Here is a 20,286-nt window from a genome sequence, read left to right on the forward strand (position 1 = left end):
GGTGTCACCGAGCATTTTATACTCTCGCATGATAAAGTGATAATCGAGATATCATTATCCGTTATTTACACATTTTTTTATTTTGTTGTAAAATTAATTAGAATTAAATTCTGAGAGATTTACCGATATTTTCGGTGAAAAATTAGGTTAGGTTAGGTTAGGCACTGAGTTCTTCGTGTTCGATATCAGGGACCTTGAAAAGTTATAGTCCGATCACGACAATTTTTTCACAAGGGATACCTCAGCTCAAATACCGTATTTGTGTAAAGTTTTATTCCACTATCATCATTGGTTCCTAATGTATATATTATACAGAGAAGGCATCAGATGGAATTCAAAATAGCGTTATATTGGAAGAAGGCGTGGTTGTGAACCGATTTCACCCATATTTCGTACATGTCATCAAGGTGTTAGGAAACTATCATATACCGAATTTCATTGAAATCGGTCGAGTAGTTCCTCAGATATCGTTTTTGGTCCATAAGTGGGCGACGCCACGCCCATTTTCAATTTTTAAAAAAAGTCTGGGTGCAGCTTCCTTCTGCCATTTCTTCCGGAAAATTTAGTGTTTCTGACGTTTTTTGTTAGTCGGTTAACGCACTTTTAGTGATTTTCAACATAACCTTTGTATGGGAGGTGGGCGTGGTTATTATCCGATTTCTTCCATTTTTGAACTGTATATGGAAATGCCTGAAGGAAACGACTCTATAGAGTTTGGTTGACATAGCTATAGTAGTTTCCGAGATATGTACAAAAAACTTAGTAGGGGCGGGGCCACGCCCACTTTTCCAAAAAAAATTACGTCCAAATATGCCCCTCTCTAATGCGATCCTTTGTGCCAAATTTCACTTTAATATCTTTATTTATGGCTTAGTTATGACACTTTATAGGTTTTCGGTTTCCGCCATTTTGTGGGCGTGGCAGTGGACCGATTTTGCCCATCTTCGAACTTAACCTTCTTATGGAGCCAAGAAATACGTGTACCAAGTTTCATTATGATATCTCAATTTTTACTCAAGTTACAGCTTGCACGGACGGACGGACAGACAGACATCCGGATTTCAACTCTACTCGTCACCCTGATCACTTTGGTATATATAACCCTATATCTGACTCTTTTAGTTTTAGGACTTACAAACAACCGTTATGTGAACAAAACTATAATACTCTCCTTAGCAACTTTGTTGCGAGAGTATAAAAATTGTGTTTGAATATAGAATACGAAAGAATTCAACCTTCATTATTCGAGCAAACTTAATAAGTAATCTTGTTAACTTTTCACTTTTCACTCACTTTCATAATTTTAATAAAATACCTCAGAGTTTTATAAAGATTTCCTATAAAATATCAACTCTAAGCACTGCGGTCTAGTATGTTAGGTAACTGGGGACCTGAAATGGTATGATCCAACTTTGACTAAAATGGAAGCTGAGATGATTGGCTTAGATGGGAATATAGCGATACTATGCTCCTCAAAGGGACAATATTTTAGACAATAAGAAGGAACACTCAATAGAACGTTGGAAACCAATTTAATAAAGGCTAAGCCAAAGAAAAATAGTCAACTAACTGCCCCCTTCACATGTAGTCAGAAGAATGAGAGGTGATTAAGCTTATTAGGTAAATAAACAAAACTTTAGGATTTGTCCAATATTTACAAACCCTGTTGTAAAAATAGCAACAAATTATATATGAAATTACGTCCTAAATATTATAATATCTACGCAATCAAAATACTTAATTAAGTTTCTTAAAAGCAATCTATAGTCACATGCATACATATGTACATCAAATGCGTGAGCTCGAACTAAACACACTTCAAGCAGTTAAATATCAAACTTCAGTTCTAAGCGCAACAAATTGCACCACTCAAATCGGCCACCGACTTTTTCAATTAAAATTTATTCTTTCAAATTAACTAAGCAAAACTGAACCAAAAAGTAAACGCAAACACATAAATGAATATTGGCGCAATCACGCGACTTTGTCTCTGAATTCCAATTGCAACTAATTGGCAAATTTTTAAATACAGTACACTATTCACACAGATTTGTGAGTCTGTATGTGTGGTACATTAATGTGCACGGCACAAGCCTTGTGAAGCCCTGTAGCCAAAAGGCCAACAAGTCTTTAACGTAAATCAAGTATTGTTGGCACTCAACAATAAATAATAGCGATGACGCAGCAGCAAAACCAACAGCCTACCACCAATGACCATAATCAACTGATCATGTGACCAACAAGTCCGCATTCGTAGAGCAAAAATGTCGAAAACAAAAACAAAATAAATAATTTACAAAAAGTAACACAAAAACAAACAAAACAAATCCTGCATAAACAACTAATGCAATTGAATTTGGAAACTGAAAGTCTTCCAAGGCATCCCGCACGGCGCAGCGGTGAAGGGAATGAGATGCAAACGCATGACTTCGCCTATGTCCCCAGTGGCGGGAGGCCGCAAGCAACCGTTTTCGAACAAACATACTACAAATATAGGTAATTTAAATACCATTTGAAATGTTACAGAAAATGTACTCGCTTTTGAAAAAATGTAGATGCCAGTGATAATAAAATAACAGACCGCGCCTGCTGCCGCATGACCGCAAGTGTGAACGCGCTTTGCGTTGCACGCACACTTGTGCACCTTTGAATGCATCGTAACGTACAGACAATGGAGACGCATGTTTCCACAAGTGTATACTCACAACGCCATCAACTGACTGCTTGATCTTGTCTAGCCCGTGAAGTGTGTAAAGCAGTGCAAAAATATATGCACACACACACAAATAAAAACTATGAAAAGTGAAGGTACATATTCGTAATAAAACAGGCACCGGCCACACCAGAAACCATACGCACGTAAGAGCTGCTCTTAAAAAAGTTGTATGGACGTTGTGCGTGCTTGCGTGGGTATTCGATAATAGCCAAAAGTGGTTACCAAAAATTTAGCATAAAATAACCACATCATTATTATAACAAAAAAATTAATTATTTAAGTATTTCATTATTTAAGAATGGGTTACAATACTTTCGAAAATATTCAATCTAAGAGGTTATAAGTATATCATGATGAAACCGTTAGTAGTGCAAATGCTTAATGTGGTGAATTTCTTAAAGAAAGCACTGAAAAATTGATATTGTTAACAGTAGTTTTCCATATATTTATATTAAACATATTTAATTTAGAGTTCAAATCCACTTTTCAAACTTGTAAAACCACAAACAGCCCTGTACTAAATTTGAATTATAATAATAAGTTATTGTTTTTAAAAATAATATTTGTTTGTAGACGTCGTATTTTTATTAAGAAAACTTAGTCCGATTATAGCCGGGTTAACAACAGCGCGCCAGTCATTTCTTCTTTTCGCTACGTGGCGCCAATTGGACATTCCAAGCGAAGCCAAGTCCCTCCCCACCTGGCTCTTCAAACAGAGTGGAGTTCTTCCTTTTCCTCTGCTTCCCCCGGCGGGTACTGCGTCCAATACTTTCAGAGCTGCAGTGTTTTCGTCCATTCGGACAACATAACATGACATGTCAATGTCGTCGTATATCTCATACAGCTCATCGTTCCATCGAATGCGATCTCTCATCCGAGGCAGTTGGTAATCTTTCACTGAAGGTGCTTTTTACGTGGCTGGTTCCAAACCCAGCGCACAACCCTGTGAAAGGGATGGCGATCAGAGAACTTTCCTCACTTTCGTCCTCCCATAAAAAACTTAATTATTTGAGGTAAATTTACCGGTTTCATTAGAGCAGTTCGAAACGTATCTACATTCAAAAATCATTCAGTTCGGCAGGTAAATCTATAAGCCTATATAGATAACTGGCGGTTCCTTTGGAAAGTCAGAAAATGTGATCCTGCTTGCACAATCGAAGTACTTTCTTTTGAATCTAAACTACTCCACTGGTGTTTGGAGGACTATAATCAAAACGAAACTTCGGAATACGTGGTCAAAAGTTGTCATTTAAAGTAGATAAAGAGGAATAATTTATAAGAAGCTATAAATAACTGAAATAAAACAAAATTTCCTCGAAGCAATATTTAATGAATACGAAACAATTCCTGAGCGTTTCCTGAAGAAACAACTAAAGAAGAAAATACTAAAATTTTTAACATGCGCTAATGCTTCGGGAAAGAAGAAATTACTACTTTTAGTAATCGCAATATAATAAACGTTGTTTACCTAATAACGTTATTAGGCTTGTTAAACTTCATAAAATTAGATGCACTTCACTTTAAAAATTTAAACAGAGTGATATATATAAATATTGACATATATTGACAAATTTTTATGTATATTTACATATTACACATATTTGTATTATACTCTTATTTTGATTATACATATGTATTTTTAACTGAAATATATTGAAAAGTAGAAAATTAACACTTTGACCTTGACCTCATTTGAATGGTGGTACAAAAATTGTTAAACAAAATGATAATGATGAACTTGCGCAGTTTTTATTTACTAATCTCTATTCATTGCATTTAGCTAACCTTTCAGTATTGTAACTTTCATTCCGATCACGTTCGGTTCAAATGGTTCAATTCCATTTTCTTTTATTATTGTTTATAAATGCGACCTCTAAGAGCAAACATGTATGTATATGTATAGGCGCATATACATTTGCCAAATAAGTGTGCAGTTTCAAATCTGATAAAATTTCATTTTGGTACCAAATACAAAAATACCGTCAAAACATTTCTCTTTAACATGAGAGAGCAGCTCCCCTACCTGACTCTGACAGTTAACTGGTTCGGGTAGGTTTTGACGTTTCGCAATTTTAAAGACTGGAACGGACAGATTTAAATTCTACCAAAAATATATGTGAACGGAAGGATAAATTTGGATATGCCAAATTTATATTTATTTGGTGAAAAAAATAAATATAAAAAGTTCCAAAATTATAAAAAAATTTAAATAGTTTCTCCATTTATTAAAAGTCCAATATATAATAATATTTAATCGTAATAAATGTTTGTTGTTTTAATTTAATTGCCAAAAGCCAATCCTTTTGACACTTGTCTACCACGCTTCCCAGATGCTCTTTTAAGGTCCGAATGAATCGTTCTAACATGCCATCCAACTATACCCAGCTACTGGCGTATTTCCTGAATTAGATCTATTTTGAAATTTCTTTCTAAGTCAAGACTTAAGTCCATTAGAGCACCATGACTCCTGGACTTCGGTTCTTCAGCTATCACGCACTCAAGAAATCCTCTCCATAGCTTATTGACCACAACTAACTTAATAAAACCTGTGTTTTAATTTGACATACTGCTGCCACACGTGCCATATGCGCCTTCAATGCAGCCAAAACATATCCATGTTCATAACTGACGTCAGTCCTTATTCTTCTATCTGCGGTTGTTTGATCTTAAAAATTAAAAAAAATTGGTCTCTACTTGGTAGAGGTGGTTATGATTAAATCCGGGGGCACTTAAGAAAGGCGAGGTTTTATTTCACACATATCAGTTAAAACAAGAGCGCTCTTTTAGAGTTGTACTTAAAAATCTACATAGCGTAAGGAATATTAGCAATATTAGGAGTCGCATTACTAAGCATCCATTAAATATATTTTTTATTGATCTTGAACCAGACAACAATGCGGAAATATATAATCTGAAATACTTAAACAATGCAGTTATTAAAGTAGAGCCTCCCAGGAAAGTAACTGATATAGTACAATGCTTTTGATGTCAAGAATATGGACATACCATGATGTATTGTACAAAGACATTTAGATGCGTTAAATGTTCTACGCCAAAACGTCGAATTAATGGGTCATCCGCCGTACAGCCCTGACTTGGCACCCAATGACTTCTTTTTATTCCCACACATCAAGAAAATAATGTGTGGTCAACGATTTTCGTCGCCAGAAGATGCTGTTGAAGCATTCAAAAACCATGTTTTGGAGGTGTCTCAATCGGAGTGGAAAAAGTGCTTCGAAAATTGGTTTGAGCGCATGCAAAAGTGTATAAATCTTGATGGAGAATATTTTGAAAAACAATAAAACCATTTTCGTTGATAAATATTCCTATTTTCATTATTAGGCTAGAAATATATATAGCAGCCCTCGTATGTGCCATCCAACCACAGAGTGTCAGAAAGGCAACGATTTACCTGCCAAATGTGTTAATTGCTTACAAGATCATCCTGCTAGCTATAAGGGCTGCAAAATTTATCAAGAATTAGTTGCAAAGCAAAAGCCTAGGAGTCATTTCAACAATCAACAATTCAACAATCAAGTAAAGCTCCTCAGGAGAATAATGTTTCAACTTCTAACAGGACAAACGATTTCAACAATAGGGGTAGCTGCCCAACTTATGCACAGATACTACGCGAAAATAGAAATTTAAATAACGAGGATCCTTTCGAAAGAATCGAAGCTTTATAAGCAAAACAATTAGAATTAACAAACGATCTCCTCAACATGATATCTCTGTTAATATCAAAAATATGCAAGTAGATATTCGAATTGCTATATGGAATGCAAATGGGCTTTCCAACCACACAGAAGAAGTAAAACTTTTCCTCAAATCTAATTACATTGATATATTTTTGATATCAGAAACTCATTTTACAAATAGGTCACACTTTAAAATTCATGGATATGATTTAATTGTTGCAAATCGTCCAGATAATAGAGCTCATGGTGTCTCTCCAATATTAATAAAAAACGGGCTGAAATATAATATCATGGAAATAATAAATGAAAACGCTATACAGGCCGCTTGTATTAATGTTAAATGTTATTTATTATTTCTGTGTGCTCAGTGTATTTTCCACCACGATTTCGTTTCAAAGAACAAGACTATTGCAATTTTTTTAGAAAACTTGGCTGTAAGTTTATTGCTGGCGGTGATTATAATGCCAAGCATCCATGGTAGGGATAAGGATTGGCAAATCCCAAGGGAAGGGAGCTATATAATTGCATAAATACCAACAATTTTTCAACAATATCTACGGGGAAACCAACGTATTGGCCATCAGACCCCCGCAAAATACCAGATATTTTAGATTTTGCAGTTTATTTTGGAGTATCACGACATCATCTGGATATTTCTGATAACTATGACCTAAGCTCAGACCATTCGCCTATTATAATTACTTATGGCACTGCTCTTCCAGCACTCTCAAATAAATATAAAATTGTCACACCTCGGACAAATATTTTGCTATTTCAAGATTGGATAGATGCCAAACTAAATACAAATATTTCTCTTAAAACTGATTTAGAAGTGGATACGGCTGTGGAAACATTTACAAACATCATTCATGAAGGAGGAATGAGGAGTACTGCAGCTGCCAAAGCTACGGCAGCGAATGCTGTTTTTATATTAGCTGAGCTTAGGAATCTTATAAGTAACAAGCGAAAGCTTCGGAAAATTTGGCAAACCAGTAGGTGTCCAATAGATAAACAAGGTACAATACAGCATCAAACCAACTTAAAAAACGCTTACATGAAATAAGAAATGAAACCAATACACTTGTGCCAACTTTTTTTCCAAACCTCGAAAGTCAATTCCTGAAATAGCCTTCAATGCGCGTAGCGATTTACGTTTAATGTTTTTAATTGACTCAAGACGTTTTCTCCGGGACGGTGTTTTCCGAAAAAATGTAGTGATTTTGGAACCAATCGTGCTTTCACTTTTTTAGACCCGAATCGTCGATTCTCAAACATCAATTCCTTTGTTTTCTCGACGTATTGATAATCAGTTGATGTTGATAGCCGTCCTGAACAAGGCTCATCGTCCTATGGAACAATTTGTTGAAAGAAAAGCATAAACTAAACACTAATGTCACTGACAGTTATACCTACCCTGAAATAACATTTTGGCGAATGGGTTTTCGCGCGAACTTTTAATTAAAAAATCTACAAGTATTCTGTACTACTCGTATAACAGTAGCATAGCACATTTTGAAAGGTGGTCAAATACCTTTGTTTTTACAAGTAGACTTGCAATGGTGCCATAGCCACCGTTAATTCTGCTACAACATGCATAAATTTAGCAACCAGAAAGTAATAAAAAGCCTATGCTCGCTGGTAAGACATTGTGCGGTAGGTAAACTGGAAGTGGCATGCACAAGTTAACACCCATTTCAAAGTCTTGTCATAACCGTAACAAATAAATTAATATATGTAGGTATGCGTACCCGTTTAATATGTATGTTTTAAATTATTTCTATGTATCCCATAATAATTAAAATAAAAATAAAAACAAGAAAAAACGTTAACTTCGGCTGCACCGAAGCTAATATACCCTTCACAGGTGCAATTCTTTTAGTAACTATGTGTTCAGTTTATATGGAAACAATATGATATAGTAATCCGATCTGAACAATTTTTTCGGAGTAATTCATGTCAAATTTCGTGAAGATACCACGTCAAATGCGAAAGTTTTCCATACAAGTCCTTGATTCCGATCGTTCGGTTTGTATGGCAGCTATATGCTATAGTAAACCGATCTGAACAATTTCTTCGGAGATTACATTGTTGCCTTAGAAAATAATCTATACAAAATTTTGTGAATATATCTTGTCAAATGCAAAAGTTTTCCATACAAGAAATTTTTTCCGATCGTTCGGTTTGTATGGCAGCTATATGCTATAGTTAACCAATCTGAAGAATTTCTTCGGAGATTACATTGCTGCAGAAGTTTTATATATGGAATACATATAAACTATGTAACTCATACGCTGGCCACCAAATTCGGCATACGTTTTGTTGTCATTTTATGTAGTACTCGTATATAGGAGTTGGGTTAGTATCAACCCGATATTATCCATTAACTATTATAATTAATTTACCTCACATACAATCACCAATCATATGAAGCAAAGTTAGCCGGATATTCGAAAATATTCCTGGTAATGGTTATAAGGAAGCTAGGTCAAGTTTATGCCCAAATTTATCCATTTTTGGCACAAAGATACGCTGTCCTGATTAAAACACGCTCTCCCAATCTCAATAAGATAACTCAAATATTGGCTGGAAGTTCCAAAATCTTTATATTATATTATTGACCGGTATTTTTGGTCAAAAGTCAACCCACATACTCGGTACCTAGGGTCTTTCCCCTCTACAGGGTTGTGCTGAGTTTAGAACCCGCCACGTAAAAAACACTACCAATGAAAACTAATCGACATCTTCGGATGAGAGATCCCCCTTTTGATGACGACCATGACAAACGAATTAAGGATTACGATTTGAGAGCATTCATCTGGAATATCCGGTTCCTTAATTGGAAAGGTGTCGCTGCCCAGCTGGTTGATGATGGACGGGACAAGGAATAAGGCGAGTAGATTCTTGTGACATTTACTAAAGTGAAGAGAGAAACTCCGTCGTCGAATACTGGCATTCACCCCGGTGGATGAACGCCTAGCCGCATCAAATCGAGGTTCTTCAACATGTCGCTGATTTGCGCCCACGCCCCGACGGAAGAGAAAGACGATGTAAGGACCTATGAAAGCTGCCCCCTCCACTATGTCAAAATCGTGTAAATATTAATAGGGCAATGAATCTAATATAATGAATATAGATCTTCCGGCTGGAGAGTCAGACAAACATTTTCGCGCGAATCTAAAGTAAAAACAATGTTCATTGTCTTTTTTGACATCAAAGGCATCGTCCACAATGAATTTGTTCCTCCTGGACAAACCGTCAACGCTAAGTTTTACGAGGAAGTCCTCAAGAGACTCAAACGAAGTATCAATCTGATCCGACAAGACATCGCAGTCGATTGGAAATTGCACCACGACGACGATCCGGCTCACACCGTCTTCCTTGTGAACAGTTACCTAACCATTGGCCGCCATTCCGTGACGCTTTCAATGCTTGGAAATCGCTCTGGCCGCGCTGTATCGACGTAGGAGGAGCCTATTTGGAAAGTTTTCAAAGAATTATAACGATTGGTTCAATAAATATTTTAAAACAACTCAGTCCTATTACTTTCTGGACAAACCCTGAATTTTTCAACATTTTTAGCCTACAGGTGCCTCTTGCTGCTGCGTTCCCCTTCGATACCTTAATTTAGTGCTTAGTTACGACACTTAAGTTTTCGGTTAAGGGTGCAACAATTCAGATATGATATATTATATGATATATCCATAGCTTAATTGTGTACGTAACACTGTTTACTATATTTTATAATATTATCTGAAACGTCACCTGAAATATCTGGTATATACATTTTACGTTTTGCAGTAAATTTTTCTCTATTTTACACATTTGTATACATATCTTAATTGATGCACTTCTCTACTTTTCTGTCTAATCTGTCAAACAGCACAATTATTTAATAATATTAGTCTGCATTAATTCTTGTCAAATTGGAGGGAAATGTTTAGTATCGCGCCGGTTTAGTATCGTTTATGGAGAAAAATAGGGGGGGGCTACCCCCCCTCACGCCCCCTCATTGGAAAGGGGAAGGATCGAACTTTTTAATAAACCCCCCCTCGACCCCCTAGAGCCCCTATAGACCTGTAGGGAGCCCTTTGAAAATGACCAAAAATCAGTGTTTTTGCTCATTTTTCCATACAAACTGAAAGCAATGCAACCCAGCCAACATTTTTGTATGGACAAGAAATCAAAATAAAGAATGATACAAAGGGATCCGGGGTGACCGAAGTACTTTCGTGTAGTACTCCTTTCTGCGTTGGCGGCCTTCGGCCGCGCTTCAAAAAAAATAACCCTGGTCGAGCGAATACCCGGGGTGACCGATGTACTTTCGTGTAGTACTCCTTTCTGCGTTGGCGGCCTTCGGCCGCGCTTCAAAAAAATAACCCTGGTCGGTCCAACACCGGGGTGTATCAAATTTTTTTCGCTTAGAACTCCTTTTTGCGTGGGCGGCCTTCGGCCGCGCTTTAAAAAAATAACCCTGGCCGGTCCAACACCGGCTACGCCATCCACAGTATTTTAGCACTGAACACCTTTTCGCGTTCACTTCCCACATTTGTTGCTAACTGGGTTTAATTTTTTCCCTTTTGTTCGTGCTTTCTCGGCAATTTGACAGTTCAAATTAGGCAGTCATTTTGGTTTTTCGCATTATTGAACTCAATGCAGAAAAAGGTGTATTTTATTTAAAGATTTACAAAGAAATTAACAATCAAAAGTAATAAAAAACATTACTAGTGGTTTTTATAATTCATAAGTAATATATGTGCGTGAAAATGTATCCATAATTGGTTTGGTACAATGCACAACAGAGGAAAATACACTAGCATATATTGAGAAATTTGCAAAAAATAGCATTTTTTAAAGTGAATTTGTGGAAAAATTTGTGAACCGATTTTTATAAAATATGTTTTAAAATAAAGTTCGATAATTTAAGCATACATGCGTGTTTAAAATTTTCAATTTGGTTCTCTCGTTTAGCTACAGTGAGCCAAAATTAACCGGCGCGATACTAAACCCAACCCAAATTGGATTACAAGCATAAGAATTTTTAGTAAATCAGGTTATGCAACATGCATTTTTGTATGTGTTTTAGTACCCACTGAAGACTTGTTTAACATCAGTATATGTTTGTACTAGGGATGATCGATATTCAAAAAACATCGATGTTGACATCGATGTCTTAATCGAAAGCTAAACATCGATGTTCGATATTTATCAAAAACCGAACATCGATGTTGGATCCATCGATAATTTTTCATTAATAATTGACAAAGAAATAAAACACAATATATAAATTCGAAATTTATTAAGCAACAGATCAAATTTTCCCAATATTTTTTATTAATTGACTGAAGGAAAAGTAATTTTGGTAAAGAAGAACCTTTTAATCGGTTTCTTTGTTGATAAAGAGTAGAACCACCTTTTGAAAAGCTTTCTGGGAAAAATAAGATAATAAGAAAAGGAGAAAGATCCTTTTTGTACAAATCTACCTCTGGGAAAAATAAGAATTCATATTTTTGGACTACTATATAATAATTGTGGCATAAAATTTATATACCAATTGAAATAATAAATTTAAAATGCGCAATAATATTTTGATTTATGCTTGTATAAGTTTTTTAAATTTAAGACTTCGCTCATTCCGAACCCAATTTGCATAATTTTTCTGTAAATTAACAATATTAAACTAAATATTAATTTTTTGAAAAAATGTTATTTTGAACATGTACTTTATTTTTATAATACATATAACACAACCGTCTTAATACTCGCTCTTCTAATTTTCATATTGCCAAATTGAAAATGCCGTGGGCATATGTGCAAATGGGATATATTGCCTCTTCAAAATTTTCATAGAAATGAAAACTGCGCTGTCAAACTGCTGAAGTGACAGCTTCTAGCTTACTATACATGGCAAACTAGATAGTATTCTATATATAGTAAGCTATGAGCAATGTGGAATCTCCACAGGCAATGGGCACGGCAATGCAGCTAGTATTCTATATATTCTATCCTGTCGAGATGCCCCGTAAGTTGCATTGCTTTGGTGGACGTCCGTGTCGTGCGTGAGGCCGTAAGTTAACATCAATGATCGATTCCGATAACATCGATGTTGCGATATTTTTCGTATGGTAACATCGATATTAAAACATCGATGTTTTTACTTTCCATATCGATGATCATCGAACATCGATGTTCATCGAGCATCCCTAGTTTGTACTTGAATACCACTAACTAATTTTGTTAAGATTTTGAAAACAGTTAAATATTATGTTGGCATTTCTATGTAACAGTACGAAAATGGGCGAAATCAAAATATAACTATTTTCTATATATCAATCTTTCTATTTCATTTGATTTTTCAATTTCCAATATAAAAATCAAGAGCTACCTCCTGAACGAAAATTGTCAAGATCGGAATACAACTGTTAGAGCTCTAGATACCAAATTTATTTATCCCAGTTCCTATTGAGAACTTTTTGTCGAAATTATCGGCCAATCTGTGGCATAATAGAAATTCTGAGGGAATTCCCTTAGTCTTCATATATCTGATAAAAAGGTTTTCGAGCTTCCCGCTGATGTCATACTGCATATCTAGTATACTACACGTATACTACTGTAGGAAAAAAGTAATAAGACTTTTTTATTTGAATTTTGTGTGAAAACCAATTCATCGAAATTTTTTCTAGGTTGGTATGACTGCCAGTGACATTTGGCACGGATGATAATAATAACACAGTACAACAGCTAATCTGGGGGGTGAGAAATTCCAAGTCAGGGTGATGGTACTACATACATAGGTCAGTATAGTAAAACCAAACGGCAAGGGTTTGGCGTTCGTATGTGTCAGTTTTTTATGACCTTTTAAATGTTTTCCTTATCTTGATGTTTTTTCGCTTAGTTGTAACATTTTGGCAAAAACGTAGTTTAACATAACTCGCGAACCACTTGTCCGATTTTCATGAAACAAATTTAGAAAAATTAAGATTTTTTTTTTTGAATGCGATGCCACTAGTCCCGAACAACCGCCATCGAAAAAGTCTAGGCAATATTTATTAAAATAAATAAAAATAAAATAAAATAAATAAATGACACTTTTTTGAATAAAAAAATAAAACATCAAGATAAGGAAAAAATTGAAAAGGTCATAAAAAAAACTGACACATACGAACGCCAAACCCTTTGAGGGTTTTACTATACTGACCTAGTACCATCACCCTGACTTGGAATTTCTCACCCCCCAGACAATAATCCCAAAAATGTACCACAGTGTAATTGGTGTTAAGTATATGCTTGTCTGTCTGGAGTACATAAAGTGCATTCGGCGATTTTTACCATGAGTGAAATTATTCAACAAAGAAGTTCGATTAAATGTTGTGAGAGGATTCAAATTTTTGGTGCCGACACGTTCAGAATGTCGGAAAAGGCCTTCAGTGATAATTGTTTGTCGCGGACACGTCTGTGAAACAAAGCTTTCCGACTACCAAGGTATCAAAAAACGTATTACAAAACGAAACAAAACGATCATGGAAATGATGTTAGTTTTCCCGAATTTTATTCATTTTAGGCACAAAGATACACTCTTAAGAGTAAAACACACACTCTCATTCTCATTAAGATAACTCACATATTGACCGATAGATGTGGTATCGAGTCACCCGGAGGTTCAAGGATCGTTGTATTAAACATACTGGAGCTAGAGAATATATTCACACGATTCAACCCATTTTGAAACACAGATTTACCATTGTCAGAAAAGGATTATCTATGAATTTCAATTTATATATCTCACACATCAATCGATTATTTGCGGTAAAAAGTCAATTATAGGTACTGGGGTCCTAATATTTGGTACCTGCGGGGGTGAACAATTTTTGTCATGAAGTGACATACTTCTAAGGCATTATTCGTAAGGGTTTGTCCGGAAAGTAATAGGACTAATTTTCTTCCGCACAGAAGTGCGCAATTAAATTATGTGGGAAACCCGGTAAATGTGAGACAGAGACGTTTGATATTATTATGTACTGATTTAGCAAGAAGTGGTGTGTTTCGGTGGCACCAGGACTTTTTAAAGTGCCGGGAAGAGGTCGCTGATGAAGACCGTGCTGGGAGACCTGCGACTTCGACAAACACCGACAATATGACTCCTGTGCGCAAAGTTTTGAACTTAGACCACCGACTAAGTATTCGTTTAATTGCCCAGATGTTAAATTTATCAAAATCTGTGGTTCATGACATTGGCACGGAGCACTTGAACATGTGCAAGGTGTGCGCGAAGATGGTTCCAAAAGTAGTCACTGACGACCATAAATTGAGGCGAGTGGAAATGTGCCAAGAAAATTTGAGCATTTGTGAAAGTGACCCCCCATTTTTGAATATACATACATAACAAGTCATGGATATCTGAGTATGATCCCGAGGCAAAGAGGCAATCTTTCGAGTGGCACACGATCCAAGAGGGTATTCAAGCAGCATACACCTCGAGTCTCAAAGCTATTCCGAAGAAAGCCTTCCGTGACACCTTCAATGCTTGGAAATCGCGTGGTAGCGCTGTATCGACGCAGAGGAGCCTATTTTGAAAGTTGTTAAAGAATTGTAACAATTGGTTCAATAAATTTTTTTAGGTCGACTCCTATTACTTTCCGGACAAACCCTGTGTAAGTCTTATCTCTGTATATTAATTTCTTCTTGATGAGTACACTAAAGAGTGAAAGAATCAAAAGGGATTAAAAATTATTTTATTTGGGAAGTAGGCGTGGTTGTAGTTTGATTTCCGATTTCGTACCGTAATATAGGAATATTAAAAACTATTAAGCACCGAATTTGGTTGAAATCGGACGGGCGGGTCCCCCAAATATGTGATTTCCCCTAAAAGCAGGCAGTGCCATGCCTATCCTCCGATTTTCGCACCATTTCTCATAAGACCTTCTCATACCATCTCGGTGGTAAAATTTAATGTCTCTGATGTTATTGATTTATCACGCTTTTAGTCGTTTTTATAATATCGCCATATAGGGAGTGAGCGGATTGCATTCATCTCCACACTGTTCATCAAAGTTTCTATAAGATTTATCTTGAGCGAATTTGGTTATTGTAGATTAAATAATATGTATTTATATTAATTTCAAGCTAATTAATTAAAATGAGTTATACATACTACTATTATGTTATAGTAATGTATTAAAACAACTTAAAATTAAAATAGATTTAACATGTAAAGAAGGGCTAAGTTCGCGTGCAACCGAACATTTTATACTCTTGCAACTTACAAGAATTAAAACCAGGAAAATACTATAAAGTATAAAGCCAATCATGTAGAGTAAAGTCAACCCGATGTTCGAAAATGCTGATATTAGTTATATAGGGTCTAGGCCGAGTTCTCACTCAAAAGACTATCCCTTAATTTTACTTACATATATATATCACATATTGGCCGACATTTTCGATCAAAAGTCAACTATGGATATCGGAGTCTAAATATTTGGTACCTAGGGGCTTGAACAGTTTTTAATGGATTTAAACAATTTTTGATCATAAGGTGGAACACACTAAAGACATTTTTCGTGCAAAGCTTTATCCCTTGATTTGCGTACTGGAAACTGAACGAACCAATTGGAATCTAAAATTGTATTATATGGGAAGTGCTTAGTTATGGCACTTTATATGTTTTCGGTTAATGGCTACTTGTGGGCATGGCAGTGGTCCGATTACGCCCATCTGCGAACTCGAACTTTTTTTGTACTAAGAAACCCACATACCACTCTACGGACAGACGGACGGACAGACACACAGTCAAACGGATTTCAACTTTTCTCGTCATCCTGATCTTTTATATATATATAACCATATATCTATCTCGCATATACGTATAACCGTTAGATGAACAAAACTATAATACTCTGTAGAAACTGGTTTCAAGAGTATGAAAACAGTGATAATTATAATAAGAAATTTATCTCTTTTATTTTATTGGCGACAAGTAGCAGTATCCCTAATTTTTTTTGACTGTGATATAAAAATATATATGGAACTTGCACATAACGGTCAAAATCAAAAACACTTGCACATTTGATAACCGGAGGGGAAAATCTTCACATTCTAAGACTTTAATAATATTCCCGCAACATGCACAGAGTTCAAAAGTTTTGTTCAACAAACAGTTATTGATAACACTAATAGCGGGATTCTGTAACCAGTCTCTAGTCTCTATTTGAGACATCTTGAGGCAAAGTCTCAATTTGAGACTAGTTACTATTCACTAAACAGTCTCTAGCGTTAGTCTCAAAATATTGAGACTTGGTAGTTAGCAGGTCACAATACTAAAAAGAGCTCTTGTCTGCCATTTTGAAAATACTGAATAGAGATCATCATAGTGTTACGAATTTACTCTTGCTAGTTTACTTTGTTAGGTTCGTATCTCTGGATTGACAAATAAAATCAACACTGTTTAATTTAATTCAACAACTCTTTATTTCACAACTCATCTACACTATAGCAGTTTACTCTTAGCACTGATTGATTACGTTGGCGCTGCCACGGCTTATATAGCCACGCACTTCTCGCTGATGCCGACGTGTCCTTCTAGAATATCGCGTCTGGAAATTACCAGAACATACGGCTATACGGCGCCAGACGTAAGCAGACAGTCGCGGCGCCAGACTCAGCAATTGTTTACCTAGACAAGCAGACAGTGCGGCGCCAGACAGCCGTGGCGCCAGATGTCTACAACAAGACAAATGCTATTCCATATACATACCTACAGCTATTGTTCATAATCAGGGATGCATATAGTAATACAAATACAACTTAATACTACGTTTGTAACAATAGATATTAATCGATTGTCGTTTCTTTATATTTTGTAAGCCACTCAAACACGAAAAGATGAAAAATAAATAAATTTTACATAAATTTCGTATATATTATGAAACAAAGTCAACATATATTTTTATTTTTATTTATAATTATGTTTTTTGACTATGTTATAGGAAAATTAATATTTGTTATCGACATATTTATTTTCATTCAAGTGTAAAAGCATCTCTGAATAATGAAATGTAATAGAATTTGTGACTGTCACTTACAGAATAGCAATATCGTCTCAAGTCTCAAAAATTGTCTCTAACTCAAAATCTCAAATTTAGAGACTTGAGACTGTCTCAAGTTACAGAATCGCACGGTAAAAGAAATATGAAGATTATAAGGCAGATTGAATTTCGAATGTCTATCGGTCCGTAGCGATAGCTTGAGTAAAATTTTACTTAATATAAATAACTGACCAACATTACTGACTTATTAGCCACTCCTCATAATCCTGAAATTTAATAGTTGTTACTTTTTATTATTTTAACTTCTACTTAGAGTGGAAGCTGAAACTTTTTACATAACTCTCGGCAATAAGACATTGAGTTATTTAAAAGAAAAATATTAATTGAAGTTTAAATCATAGTATAATAATCGAAATAGTTTAACTAAACTGCACATTAAAAATACAGGTATTGATTATTAACCTTAAAGGGTATATACATATATATAGTACATAAAATGTATTACCATACATGCGTCATACTTTCATACTTTATATGTACTTCCCCTACTCTTCCCGTCTTGTCGTATTCCAAACTTAATTCAGTTATTTGACACATTTAACCCACCCACACATGCCCTTGCATCTACGTACGACAAGTTTGTGTTGGCGAATTGCTTCCTAGTGGAACGTGTCACCTGTGCAAATAACAGAGTATTGTCTTAACTGTCGACACTCATTGCGTTTCGGCTTTACTTTTAATTGGCGAAAAGTCGCCGACTCATTTTGGAAAAGAACGACATGAACAATTTTAGTGTTTTCAGTTAGCTACATACAAGTAGTTTATTAATTAAGAAAATGTTTACTATTCGAAATATTTTTGTGTTTTTTCCTTTACTAACTGGGCTGGCGATAGCGGCGAATTCGCAACAGTTGCAAGAAATAGCCGCCACCGAAAGACCCGTATGCTCGGAGCGATGTAATTTGGCTTTTCGATGTGATCCTTACTATAGCGGCCCACCGGTGTGGACGATAATAGACGGCGTTTGCAAACTTTTCAAGACAGACTGTCTATTTGCCAGCACAAATTGCCACCGTCAGAATAGCTGCTTACCAAGTAAGTGTAAATTACCCATTTCATAATTCCACCCTGAATCAACTCCACTTAGAATTGACAACAACTTCACAACAAATCTGTCAGACAAAGTGCATGGATGCGTGTGAGCAAGCGCCTATAAAACCGGTGTGTGGTGTTTTTCCCTATGTGACGGTACATGGGGATCGAAACGACGGTATGATCACCTTCAAAAATCAGTGTGAATTGGACAAATGGTCATGCTGGAATTCGAAAGGTGTGTATTGAATTGTCTAATTTTGTTGAGTGTGATAACACAATATTTATTTTTTTTATTATAGCTTACATCTCAGTAAGCGAAGGTACCTGCTTTTGAAAAACCAATATTTGGTTGTGAAATGGTTACATAGAGCCAAATTGATAGGTCAATGATATACATGTTTATATGCTCAACAGTGAAGTGATTTCATTGCAACGAAACAACGATTTATTTTATATTTACTCCGAAGAAGATAAAAGAACTTTATTTATTGTTTATTGAAATGACAAAACCGAAACAATGTAACTGATTCTTTGTGTATTTCCATTCGTTAGGTGAGTGCTTGCATATTCTTTTTCTGAAATGGAATACAGAAATAAGAAGCGAGAACAACCCCTACAGGTTTGCTAAGTATTCAATATTTTTTATAATCTGAACATGTTTTATTAATATATTAACTTATGTTAAGTTTGCCATGAAACTTATATTAAGTTTCACTATAGCATATAGCTGTCATAAAAAATGGCCGACCAAAATCAAGTTCTTGTAAGGAAAATTTTGTATTGTGAGGCTTAATGTTTTTGCGCCCATCCCCACATTTCTAGACATTCACTAAAATAGCAGTAAATGACATTGCACTATATTATATCGTTGAGCTTAGGTATGCGCCTAAATCTTTTGAACATGCCAAAGTCACAGTTTAGGAATAGCTTTGAAATAGCTTTGAAATATATAGTTTTATATCCCCTAAGTTTTCTTTGGGGTTGAAATTCGAGGACTAAGTTGGCAAAGGTATTAAAACAATATTTTTTTAGCCAATATGCTGGTTTCTTTTGGATCGGTATCCTACTTGAATGACCATCCGAACAGGCATATGACGCCATAACATTCCATAATATCTTGAGGTACATATTTTGATCCATGATTCATATGAATTAAGGGGTTAGGGGTAGTCAGAGGCACGAAAAAATGAGAATTTTCAGTATTTTGTTTTTGCTATTAAATCGTGTTATTCTACAAAAGTAGTAATATGGCAATATTATATAATGTGTTGACTTGAAGTCACGAAGATTTCAAAAAAAAATTTAATTTCCAAAGTTAAGTTTGCGTTGACGATGTTCCAAAAAAAGGTACTTGCGGTGACAACTATAAGTCCTTGGAGATTCATCTAAAATCAATCGGACAAAAAAGATTAGTTTTATAAATAGATACACTCGGGTTTTTTTTCAAAAATTAACAAAATGGCGACCTAAGGAATTTTTTTTTCTAAATTTTTGGGAAAAAATAAACAGTTAATTGGTCTTAAAAAATCAAAATTTTGGAAAACCAAAAATCTTCCGATTAGGCCCGAGTTTATTATGTATTCTAAAAGCTATATAAATTTCATTAAAATCTACTAAGAGGTTTTCAACTTACAGTTGTCACCAGTTCAAAAAACATAGTTTTGCGAAAAACGCATTTAAAGTTTCACACCAGCGCTTTGAAGTGCCCGAGCTCTCTTTGTTATTTGTCGAATAACTC

At 35.4% G+C, this 20,286-nt stretch overlaps 1 protein-coding gene across 1 annotated transcript; it reads left to right on the forward strand.

Moving 5' to 3' along the window:
• The first annotated feature begins 18,115 nt into the window (after window positions 1-18,115).
• Window positions 18,116-19,066, forward strand: LOC105226100 (salivary glue protein Sgs-5). The gene is made up of 3 exons (XM_011204876.4): window positions 18,116-18,548; window positions 18,601-18,783; window positions 18,848-19,066. Exons 1-3 carry the CDS (start codon window positions 18,290-18,292, stop codon window positions 18,880-18,882), a joined length of 477 nt encoding a protein of 158 aa, XP_011203178.1. The 5' UTR covers window positions 18,116-18,289; the 3' UTR covers window positions 18,883-19,066.
• Window positions 19,067-20,286: the final 1,220 nt, after the last annotated feature.

Source organism: Bactrocera dorsalis, chromosome 2 (genome assembly GCF_023373825.1).
Source record: "Bactrocera dorsalis isolate Fly_Bdor chromosome 2, ASM2337382v1, whole genome shotgun sequence".
NCBI classification, from domain to species: Eukaryota; Metazoa; Arthropoda; class Insecta; order Diptera; family Tephritidae; genus Bactrocera; species Bactrocera dorsalis.